The sequence below is a fragment of the Patiria miniata genome, unplaced genomic scaffold, assembly GCF_015706575.1.
Source record: "Patiria miniata isolate m_02_andy unplaced genomic scaffold, ASM1570657v1 HiC_scaffold_23, whole genome shotgun sequence".
Lineage (NCBI taxonomy): Eukaryota > Metazoa > Echinodermata > Asteroidea > Valvatida > Asterinidae > Patiria > Patiria miniata.
The window spans coordinates 5,521,442-5,533,751 of NW_024037062.1; the positions used below are offsets into that span (position 1 = coordinate 5,521,442).

At 37.8% G+C, this 12,310-nt stretch overlaps 1 protein-coding gene across 4 annotated transcripts in view; it reads left to right on the forward strand.

Annotated features, from left to right (window-relative positions):
* Positions 1 to 12,310, forward strand: part of LOC119731123 (B-cell scaffold protein with ankyrin repeats-like) — a 40,355-nt gene that overhangs the window by 3,776 nt on the left and 24,269 nt on the right. For all 4 annotated transcript variants that reach the window (XM_038204140.1, XM_038204142.1, XM_038204143.1 and 1 more), the window contains exons 2-10: positions 2,484 to 2,557; positions 3,722 to 4,032; positions 5,075 to 5,426; positions 6,221 to 6,282; positions 7,975 to 8,116; positions 8,464 to 8,733; positions 10,207 to 10,397; positions 10,661 to 10,745; positions 11,225 to 11,353. In XM_038204140.1, the coding sequence (XP_038060068.1) occupies positions 2,551 to 2,557; positions 3,722 to 4,032; positions 5,075 to 5,426; positions 6,221 to 6,282; positions 7,975 to 8,116; positions 8,464 to 8,733; positions 10,207 to 10,397; positions 10,661 to 10,745; positions 11,225 to 11,353 (1,549 nt within the window). In that variant the 5' untranslated portion in view covers positions 2,484 to 2,550. The remainder of the gene's footprint in view (positions 1 to 2,483; positions 2,558 to 3,721; positions 4,033 to 5,074; positions 5,427 to 6,220; positions 6,283 to 7,974; positions 8,117 to 8,463; positions 8,734 to 10,206; positions 10,398 to 10,660; positions 10,746 to 11,224; positions 11,354 to 12,310) is intronic.

Here is a 12,310-nt window from a genome sequence, read left to right on the forward strand (position 1 = left end):
GGATTTGCCAAATTTTCACAAAAGCTATACATGTACTTTTGTTTTTACCATTTCAACTTGGAAAACAATAACATGCACTTGTACTACTGAAAGTAGAACTTTATCTTAGGTTTTGCCATGACTACATGTACTGCCTATTGTTCACCTCTTGTATTTCACAATACTACATTGAAGAGGAAATAAATATTAAAACACTTACATTTTTGGCCCTATTCCAAAATAAACTAGAATCGTAAGATATATATATATACATAAGTACAATTAATGTCTTAGGTTTATTCATTACCCTGCAAAGTACAAAGGCTTTTGGTGACTATTTAGGAACATATACTTTTATTGGGACAAGGGTATTATTCTAATACATCATTTTTCATATTTTAAACATCGAATCTCCAACCTGATGCTGTTCTGACATGGTCAATGTTTTTGTTTGTTTAAATATGATCATTTTCAATAAGGCATGGTCAATTTTTTGTGTGTTTACAGTAACCTCTACATTGTACCCTGGATTTTTTAAAGCCAAATTGCCTACCTCAAAAGTTATATTTTGAAAATATGTATTCTGGTGCCAGGTTTATGTGTGTTAGTGGTTAATAAAACAATAAAACCCTACAGTAAACATAGTACGTATTTAAAAGACCAGCAGACAAACATAAAACAAATTACAAAAGGAAATGATTTTCCTACCTAACCTATTTGGATAATTTTTTGGGCATTACCGTAAATACACATTTTTTCCTCGGCCTAAGATTTACATTTACCACATGTATACATGTATGCATTCAGGCAAAGTTCAGTTTACATTTTGCTCAGCCACAAATTGTGGGGTATTATTAATACTACACTGAAAATAATGCACAAAAAGTCCTCAACCACCAGCCCCCCCCCCATTCCCCTAAAAAAAAGACGATGACCCAGAATTGTGACAAAACTTCCTGACTTTGCGAAGGCCACATAACATACTCGTGTACATGTCATGGGGCAGAACCATGAAAGGCAACGATGCATCACCATACTATCATGACTATTAATTGAAGGATTTCCTCCTTCAAAGCAGGAACAAGATTGCTTGCCATCCCTGGCCCTGAATAGCAAGCATGTGATCATTATGGCATGCTGACCAAATATCACATCCAGGATAAGGCCAGGACACAAATTATTGTGGTTTATCGTTTTTGCCTGTTTCAAAATTCTGTAGATTTTGTATTTGTTTTGCTTGTACTGTGCCCAGGCTTCATCATTGTTGTACGTGGAATGATTTCTGACCCCTGTAAATTACAGTTCTTTAATTAAAGAAATGACATGCTTTACCTTTGAACTAAACTTTTGAAAAAGTTAATTAGATGGTCAATAGTTGCATATATACTGGTATATGTAAAATAAGGCATGGATATTTCTAGTTGCATTTGCCGTGCTATTTTCAAGTTTCACCTCCAGAAATAGACTCAATTTCTAAATTATTGCTATATTTCTAGCAATTTATACAAAAGTTACTCACCTTTAATGATATATACATCGACCAAAAAAACTTGGCCCAAGTTTCGATATTAAATCAGTACTTTACACAAGTTTTGAATTACTGGTGACCCTAAAATAATTCCATTTTCGTTGGATAGGCTGGTTCATGCCCCACAATCAGTATCGAGACAAGGAGCCAGTCTTCTCGCAAAGCCAATCTGTTTGTGCCCAAAATAAAACCTGGTGTTTTTTTTTCAGGTCAAAAAAAAAGAAAAAAGAGAGAGATTTTTTGAGGTTGGAATAAAACATACAAGTTGAAGTTTGTTGTTTTTGATCTTGGCTATTTATTCAGCAAGTACTCGGTAGAATTTCTAACTGATAGCATAGTAAAGGTGATTTTTCAAATTGTTTTATACCTTGACTATTTATTGACCATTTGTAATTGAAAAGTGAAATTGATTTCATCAAAGATTGCAGGAAATGTTGAAAGTTGTTTCTAAGCTTGATTATTTATTTTGATGGCAAATATACAATGTTATTTTGTGTAAGCGTACTGGTATGCATAGATTATAAATACTGTATACATGTGCAAAATTTAAACTAATGTACGTACATGTAAACTTGTACATGTACTGGTTAATATTTGGTCAACATGATTATAATACAGCAAGAATGGTAATCTTTCTGTATACACAGCACTTTTATACCTAATAGTGACTCAAAATTTGTAGAGAATTTGATGGCTATGATTTGAAATTGCCATCAGATTTCTACAAACTTCAGCATGTTACACAACAAAATACTGGATCTACTTTTTGCAAACCTCACAGTGCAATTGTTTACGGACATTACTTTAGAGTAAAGAATGAAACATGAAAAGGGTGAGATAACCTATGACCTTAAGTACACTGCACTGGCGCTACACCAACAAAGCTGCTTTGCAAAGTTTTTTTTATAACATTACATTGTTAATGAAAAGATGTCATTGCTGACATACATACATGTACGTGTATTTTTTCTTTCAGATCAAGTGAGTTGGTGACTTCATGCTGATTTGTATTTACTAGCAACAAGTTATAACACAGAGCCAACATGGAGAGTAAGTTATTTAAAAGAAGTTTGTTAAATATATTCGGATCATTTTGGATAGTTTAAGTAAAGTCGTCACATTATGTATGCATGTACGGTACATGTATCGTGTATTATTATGTGAGTTTATGCAAACCCTTGTACTGCATTAGCTTCCTTGATAAGATCATGCAATATGTTTTCCTGCACTGCAGCTATTCTTTTCAAGTACCCTCGTACAAATTCTAATGTAAACACTTTAGAAGTTGAAACTCACTAGATGAATTTATACCCATCTAGGAACACATGTAAGAGAGGCTGTGGGGTACATGTGCATGTTTGTTTGATTATTACTCAGGTCCCTGGGCATATTGACTATTACTCGGGTCCCTGGGCATATAGATTTTTACTCAGGTCCCTGGGCATATTGATTATTACTCAGGTCCCTGGGCATATTGATTATTACTCAGGTCCATTGTCATATTGATTATTACTCAGGGCCCAGGGCATATTGATTTTTACTCGGGTTCCTGGGCATATTGATTATTACTCAGGGCCCAGGGCATATTGATTATTACTCGGGTCCCTGGGCATATTGATTTTTACTCAGGTCCATTGTCATATTGGTGAGGAGGTTTCCTGGAGCCTCTCCAATCAAACCCTTGTGCAAAGACAAACATGGGCACATTCTTTGCACATGAAGCAAAAAGTGGGACATCAAGTCCTGTTAATCCCTCAAAGTACTTCTAAACTAGGTCTTGGGTTTTGATGAGTTTGACATTATCATTTAGTGTGTGACTCCTATTGGATTCTATTATATTGGATTCCATCAGATGCTCAGTCCCTGCTATAAACTTTTCTTTGCTGCGTCACAGATGTAGGATTTGCCAAGTAGTGGTTGGCAACGTAGCGGTATATGTGTAGTCAGCCAAAATATGAAAGGAATACTTGCCAAAGGTTTGTTTTTGACATGCAAAAATACTTATTACTCACATGACAGTTAAAAAATAACAACACACAAATCAGTTATGATACCTCCATCTTTATAAGCAAGGCTTTGACATGGTCCAACCCATGTTCAAGTTTACAAAATGGCACTGCATTATAAAAAGAATTAAGGTAGTGATCAGTTTAAATATGTGTAGTAGATTTTTCTTGTGCCTATTTGTTTCAAGTGTCTATTTCTTTTTCAAAGGTTCATTTGATCCATTTGATCTGACCATACTGTACACTGAGGACACCATCCAGTGGTGTGAGTATCTCTTTGACATCTTCAAAGACTTTGAGATCCAGCAGAACTCGGAAGACATCACTGAGTTTCCAACCAACCATAGAACCTTGCAGAGCATCCAGGACTCGCTGGTGACTGTTGTCATCATCTCACCGCTCTTTCTTCAGAAATGCAACCCTCGGATGCAGGAGCACATCCACCAGGCAGTGGGTCTGATCTGTGGGATAGATGATGCAGATATGGAAGAACTTTACCAGAAGATGCCCTCTTCCAGGGTAAGGATAGCAAATCTGGTTTTATGTGGTAAATGTTTTACAAACTTTTCATTTCAACATTGAAATGGTCATCCAACACTTTGCAAAGTCTTCCATTTTCCTCAGTGAGAAATCAGTGTCATGTAGAAGAGGCACAATCCTTAGGAAAATGTTAAATTAAATTTTATAAATTAAGTTCTAGGGTGCATAAAATACTAGGTAATTACATGTAAATAGGCCTACGAACATGGTTAATTTTTAGTAAAACAAAGCTGGGAGGGCAGATAAGGTAACAAAACGTCGGTGTTTTCGCGAAGTGACAAAAACCTGGAAATTTTGGAGTCGATTTTGAGTTTTGCTGGCCATTTTGTTACATTTGACACAAAGAACAATTTGACCAAATTTTTAAGCGAAATGTTGTTTACTTTCTTAATTATCATAAATAAACATTTGACAAAAAGCTTGAACTCTGTGTTTTTTTCGTTTTCACAAAGTGACAAAAAGTAACCTCGTTAGCAGGGCCAGAGAGGGATCATACATTGCTCTACATGCGTTGGGATGGGAGCGGGTGCGCACCTGCGAACGATGTTGAAAAAGAACTGATGCGCGGTCGCTGTATATGACACATAAAAATAACAATTTCTCACAACATTTTTGTGTTTTTACGAAGTGACAAAGACTGTGTGCAAAATAGTGGGGAAAATAATAGAGGTATCCGTGTATTTCTGTTTTCACAAAGTGTAAACAAGTAAATGAAAACTGTTTAATTAAGAGAGAATTTTAACAAACAACTTTGAATTACCTAAGAACAAAGCATATGTTACTTAACAATGCAAACTTTCCCAAATCAATAGCTGGTCGAAAATTTGTAAAAAAAAAGGATTAATTTCAAATGCTGTTATCTAGGAATAACCTTTTTTGCAGGATATAGAGGTTTTTGTCACTTCGTAAAAACGCCGTCGAAAATAGGAAGCCTTTTTGAAATGTTGGGTTCCATTTAAAAGTATTGGTGGATTTGGAAAACAGATTATGATTTTGTTTGTTTATCTATCTGTTTTGTAAGGACTGGTACCAAGTTGAGGCGGTGGCTGGCAGTGCTGAGATCAGCAAAGTGGTCCTGAAAGTGCTACATGATGCCAATGATGTGAAAGAACGGCACAGACAGGGGGAAATTGAAGACACCTACATTGAGGTCAATGATGGAGTAGAGGGGTTTATCCAGAGTGACTACATGGTCATGGAAAACCTGGGTGGCAAACCTAAGGTCATTGGTGGTCCAGAGAATACTTACTTTGTGCCCGACCAGCCAGACATGCCAGAGGAGACATATGAATCCATGATGGCCATACAGGCACCTGTGGGATCTGGCCATGTTTTTCAGCCAAGTAGTCAGGGATACGTTGACATGAAGGAAGGTACATGTACACTGCTTACAAGTCAAACCTGGGTGCAGGTTCATGGTGATACTTAAGACAAAATTATTCCCTCAAATATAAGACTATTACAGATGATTTTCACTAATTGAACAGCTGATTTCTTTTGTGAATGCTAGATAAAAAAAATAAAACAATTAGTGAGCTGTCACAACATCATTGTATTTCAAGCTTGCAATTAATGCACTTGTACTTTTCCTACATTTGAAAAAGGTTTGTGTGTGAAACTTTTTGAGGTTTTATGCCTGTGAGTTTGTGCGGTGTGTGTGCTTGCACTTCCTGAGAGCAAGCCTTATCACAAAGCGAGCCGATGCATTGGCTTGCGTTTATATCAGCTGGAGATGACAAGCTGATATATAAGATCATCATAAGATATTTGGGCTTTTTTTTGCAAGTGACACCCATTGTAACCAACGAAATGCCAGTATAGTCCCTTTCCATGTCAGACCCGCTAATAAATATTTATATGTGGTCAAAATGTCCTGTTTAGCTGGGAAATAATGCACATGAATGATATCTGCTTCGTGTATGAACACATTAAATTTGCTTTAGCAAGCTAAGCTACTTGAATGGATTCTCACATATCAGCAAGAAACCTATTGAAATATGAAGTAAAAATACAAAAGAGTGTTTGTTTTGTAAGTGTATCCTCATATTTTGTCAATATTGTAATATTTGTATTCCTACTGTGTAAAGAACAAATTCAGAATTCATAAATGCAAAGTGACAAGTCACGATTGACTATTATTCCCCCTTAAATTTTCTTTGATTGCCAGCCAAGCATTTGTCACAGTGCAGTGCCGGCCTCACGATTCATCCTGAGAGGGCAAGAAGCGGGGTAAGTTTATGCATGAGCATTTCTCAAATGATAACTTGAGACATTGATGACTTGTCTGCTGAAGTTAAGAACTAGTTGCCTATTACAAGTACAGTTTGTTTCCTCCGTATATGGGACCATTTACACTCAGCATAAATACCTTACAATATTTTTATCATTAATGACACTGATCGAGCTAGCTTTCTTTTAAAATGTTTAGTGTTTGCGTGTACATATGTACGGAACCTACATTCATTTGTTTCCTTACAAACTTTCAAATGTGTTCAAAGTTGTAGAATTAACATGTATTACATGTACACTGCTTGCCGCAAGCCTGTATGCCCTCATACAGTATGCACTGAACTTTCCAAAGTTCTGTTTATTACAATGGTGAAATTGAACTCCAAAGCACACACAGAGCCACCTCGACAAAAATTAATCACTTAATTTCTGAGTTGAGTATCCCCACATTGGCCATATACATATATTTCTTGCTGTGTCAAACTTAAATTTATGGACTGAAGAAAAAAAATTGATTGTGTGCTGTGTGGTCTCCGGTCGAGTTCAGGCAGATCATTGTTCAACCATGTGATGTACGACATGCATGAATGCATGTCATGGTACACACAGGCATTTACACATACATATTGCACAGTGTACATATACAATTGGAAAGGCTTATAATAATGTGGTGCTTATATAGTGCTTTATACCAACAGTCTCAAAGCGCTTTTACACTAAGCCAGTTTGGTGTTTTAATGACCCGAGGTCATTCGGGATAACATTGCTGATGTGATATTTCGCGATGTTACGCGCACGCCACACCCATTCTGCTGGTAATTAACATGCAAGCGTTGTGCGACCGCGTTCATGCGCCTTAAGAATGTTCGATTATCCCGAATGACCTGTTACATATCATTGTGCACATGCGCAGTTGAAATACCAGTTCATACAGGCCAAGAAAAGTTTGTGCAGCAGCTCAAGATCAACGCATTCTGGTCTTTACCTTCACAGGTACCCATTTATACTCCTGGGTGGAGAGAGGCAATTGTTGTAAAGTGTCAAGAACAGAAGCACCATGTTCCCTGTTGTGAGTTGAACACTGTAACCATTGGACCACAGTGTAGATGGGAAACTTATTGGGATGCTATAGAAAGGACTATTTTGCACTTGATGTATGGTATATGTACTTAGTTTAAGTTAATGCTGACCAGCTGTTGTACAATGTACACTGCTTGCCACAAAGTTACTGCCGACCAATTGTTGGCAAGCTACAGTGGGCAGTCTGTAATAACAGATCATTACATCATAGGGCATAAATGTATCATTTCGGTCAAAAGAGGGCAAGCCTAGTAAGCTTGTAAGGGCATGTGTGGTCTAGTAGTTGAGCACAGGCCTCATGATCATGAGATTGTGGGTTCAAGCCCTGCCGTGGCCATGTGTGTTGTGCCCTTAAGTAAGGTGCTTTACCTTTATACTCCTCTCAACCTAGGTGTTAAATGAGTACTGGCATTATTCCATGCTGGGAAGGTAACAGACTCGCTGTGGAGGAGGTGTGGTGATCCCCCCATAGCAGCAGCATTATATTGTCCCCTTTACCTTTACCGTTAGTAAGCTGGTTCCAGAGTGCACAACATTCTATTCAGTTGATTCAGAACGGCTATTCACGTGAACAATGGACTTGTAATGCCACTGTGTATTTGATGTTCTCAGGAGGAAGGCTCGCTATACATTCTGCTCAATGATCCACTTGCCAATGACCAGTACACTGTCAGCTTTCAGGGCCAGCTGAAAAAGAGCGAGGTTATCGCCAAGCAGAAGAACACTTACACTCTACAGGTTGACCTTCCTAAAGGTTCGTAGTTCAAAGGTTGTTTCATTGCATACCTATAGTTTCTTTATTTTTAATCACCTGAAATACTTAATTATGGCATGCAGTTACACATGGGTTTGTGGAAAGTGGCCTCACATCACACCATAGGCACAATGTAAATACAGGCTGTTCAGAGCTATGCAGGTGCAGCCATACTCATTATATTCTCTAACATTTAATGAATTGTATATTTGAGATCAATGCAATTTTCAGCAGCCTTTTATTACTGATGTGAAATAAAGCCTGTGTAGATGGGATTGGTTTGTTGTACATGGGAAACACTACATATAGTTCTAATCTAATCAGCCTTGTACATATTTTGCTTTCAGACCACCCAGCAGAGCTGACTGATGTGCAAGTGACCCGTACGAATCGGGCCGTGGTGGGCACCTTCAAGTTTATCTTCACTAGTATCATGGATGAGTTAGCTCAGACCCTACAAGGCATTGTAGACCCAATGAGGTTTATGTGTCAAGCCTTAGGCATATCCACAGCTGATGCCAATGAGCTGGACAATAAGCTGTATGAACACATCCAAACATGTCTACCCTCGGGTGGACTGAATTTACTGGTGGGTCAGAGCGGTGCAGAACAAAAAGGTAATGCTCCTGATTAGTTTCCATCTAAGGTGTCCAAGAATTTTGGGGGATTTTGTGGGTCTGTGTGGGCATTAGCAGATTGTGAACCAACACAAAATGAGAACTATGAGCATTTGAAACAACATATATTAATGAAGATGGTGCAAATTTGTAAATGGCTTTCCTTAGAATTAATTTAATTGAAAAGAACATGCTTTTTCGTATTTCAGTTTTTCTGAATTGCTAACTAACTAATTAAGTTGCCTTTTTTGCTGTTGTGCTCTTGTGCTTCAGATTTCACATTGGAGGTGGAATAACAAGGTACACACATGTGGACCTACTAGTTGAGATGTCTTTTTAAATTATATATGTTATGTCTTGTGCAATAGACATACACACACTCATTGTTTTTGTGAGATGATGAATTTACAAAATGCATGCCCTGGTGACTGTGGTCTTGCACGTTCTGTGTTGTGACCTGTTGGTTGTTTACACATAGTATTTGTCAACTTCCATATGAAAGTTTTGATGTGAAGTAAGTTGTCCATAATTGCATGTTCCTCTGATAAGTTATGGCATATGCAATTGCCTCTGAAAAATTATGAATTGCAGAAGAATACAGTTAGTATTTATGCTGCGAATTCACAAAAGTTGAGTTACATCATCAAAAGACTCAGACTTGGACTCGACCATCATGACTCGAAACTGACGCTTATGACACATGACTCACAAGTCATGTTTTTGCCAAAACTTGACCTTTTTAAAAACATAATTCAGATGTTTGTTTTCTGAAAGCAATGCTGCTAAAGAATGTTACATGTACGTACACGACCACTACCACACCACTCTCCAGGGAGTGTTGCAAATAATGTTGTTTGCTATTAAATGTGCTCTTCCCTATTTTCTGTGACAGCGCACCACTTACTTATATCACGGCTAAACATGTACATGTATGTATGTCCATGTCCCTGCACATCCATTTTGTACAATGCATTGTCCTAGATGTAAAATTCGGCACATGATTTGTGACTTGGACTCGGACTAGAATCAAACGACTTAAGACTTGGACTCCAACTCAACTCTGGTGATTTGACTGATACTGATACAACAGACTGCACTCTAGTGATTTGACTGATACTGATACAGACTCATCTCTAGTGATTTGACTGATACTGATACAGACTCCACTCTAGTAATTTGATTGATACTGATAGAGACTCCATTCTAGTGATTTGACTGATACTGATACAGACTCATCTCTAGTGATTTGACTGATACTGATACAGACTCTACTCTAGTGATTTGACTGATACTGATACAGACTCATCTCTAGTGATTTGACTGATACTGATACAGGCTCATCTCTAGTGATTTGACTGATACTGATACAGACTCATCTCTAGTGATTTGACTGATACTGATACAGATTTGACTGATACTCTGTTGATAGTTTTTAACTACTGATTTTTTGTGCTCTTCTGTTACCTCATATAGTCATTACAGAAGTTCCCACGGCTCTTCATTTTGCTGCCAAGTATGGGCTGAAGAATATCTGCTCCATGCTGATCACCTGTCCTGGTGCAGTGCAAGCTATGAAGCTCAAGAACAGGGATGGCCTAACGCCGGACATCATGGCAGGAATGAGTGGCCACAGCGATCTCAAGAGCTTTCTAGAAAACTTTGTGGTAAGTGTTTTTCCATGGCTGGCTTTTTAGATTTATTATTTTTTTGAAGGGGAAGGGGGTTAAAAGGATAGGAGTGATAGTGTATGCCAGCGCTATAAGCTTGCCATTGGAAGTCACTCACTGGTCACATTGAGAAGCCCAGTCTTAAGTCCAGATATCCAAGCACATTTGTGGGGCTTATCACATAAACATGAAACCCTCTTACTGATTGGCTTTCCATGTCTCTTGACATGTTTGTTTGTTTGTTTACATTTGATTTCTAGGAAGTTGCAGAAGATGAGAGCATTCCAGGCGTGGGTGGCAATCCTTCCTCCTACATGTTCATGAAAACTGGTTTGATTTACCTGAGTAAGTCTGAGAAGCACAGGTGCCATACTCATATCCAAACAATAGTGATTATTAACCAAATGAACACAAAACAGATTCCAATGAGTTAAATACAAGTCTTTCGGAATACAATGTGCCATCGAGCATATTTTCAATGGTACCACTTTTCAACTTCATTTTGACATCAGTCCTGATATTTTTTCCTTTAATTACTCTCCTGGCTTTCAATGTTGAATGCAGAACCTCACAAGTATAAACTCTCATTCATAAACTCCTTGTTATTACCACAAAACCTTAAATCACATGTGACAAAACAACATTTAGACTGCAAAGTTTGAACATTTATATATAAAAATATACGTATTGCAATGTGGGTTTTAAAAGGGAAAAAGAAGAGCCATACCCACTGCGCAATAAAATTGAAAGAAAATAGCTGTATACATGTTCAATTGGTTTCTCTAACAAGTGACACAGAGACTCTGTTTTTGATATTTTGGCAGATCAAACTGCAGTCCAGAGTCAGCTGAGTAAAGAGCAGGCATCAGACTACGATTCACCATTCATTGTGCCAATACCTGCAAAGGGGGTGCCATTCACAAGGGAAGAAACCATCAAAAAACTGGTGCAAGGTTAGCAATGTACAAATACAGCATGGTGTCAGGGATAGGATAGCCTGAATGGACTGCACAAAAGAAGTTCAGCTTTTCAGAGAAAACATTGCAGACTTGGTGCTAATAGTCTGTGTGCCTGGACCCCAATATTCACCTACCGGTACCATGCGAGGCGGCAAAGTCTAGTTGCTATTTTTTAATTGCTATACATCTCTAGTTTATATTTTGACACAAAAGCATCTTGGTAGTGTGCAGTGTGGTAGCTTATTATTGATTTTCACTGCCTGAATGATCAGACCGACAGCAGGCAGCAAATTGTTTTCTTCTGCAGCCTAGTATAAAGTCATTTACCTTAAGGCGCATGCGTGGAACATATCACAACTTAATTTTCTTTCTTAAATTGTGTTTAATCAAGTCGTATACTGATCGATGAAACAATTTCACCTTTCCCCTCAGTCATGACTGTGGAGGATTTGTTAAGGGACGTTAAGTCCTAGAATTAATCCGTTACCAACTGACGCATCCACATTTTTTGGCCATACAATTACACACAAAAATAATTGCCAGCAGGCCAAGCATTCACTGACCTCCATCCTTTTCTAAGTGCAGTGTCCGAGTAGTGATTAATTCAGTAATAACCACTAACTATGGACTTTCTGTGTTAGTCTCAGTGACACTTAATCCAGAAACAAAAGAATCATTGCTTTTGGGTAATTGTAATTAATCCTATCAGGACCGGCGGGCACAATTCCCTCTACTATGAATTTTCTTGTAATAACAAGGAATACTTCGGCTGATGGGCATAAAATATGGTGATTCTTCCAAAATTTTATCAGGGGTCAAAGTGGTACCCAAGAACATTCCGCAGGATGTCCATAGTAACTATGGCAACCAATTTAAAAACACTAGTAATCATTAATTTTCCCCTTTTGGTATAATAACATTGACATTTGCCCTTTTGTGGATCAAAACCAT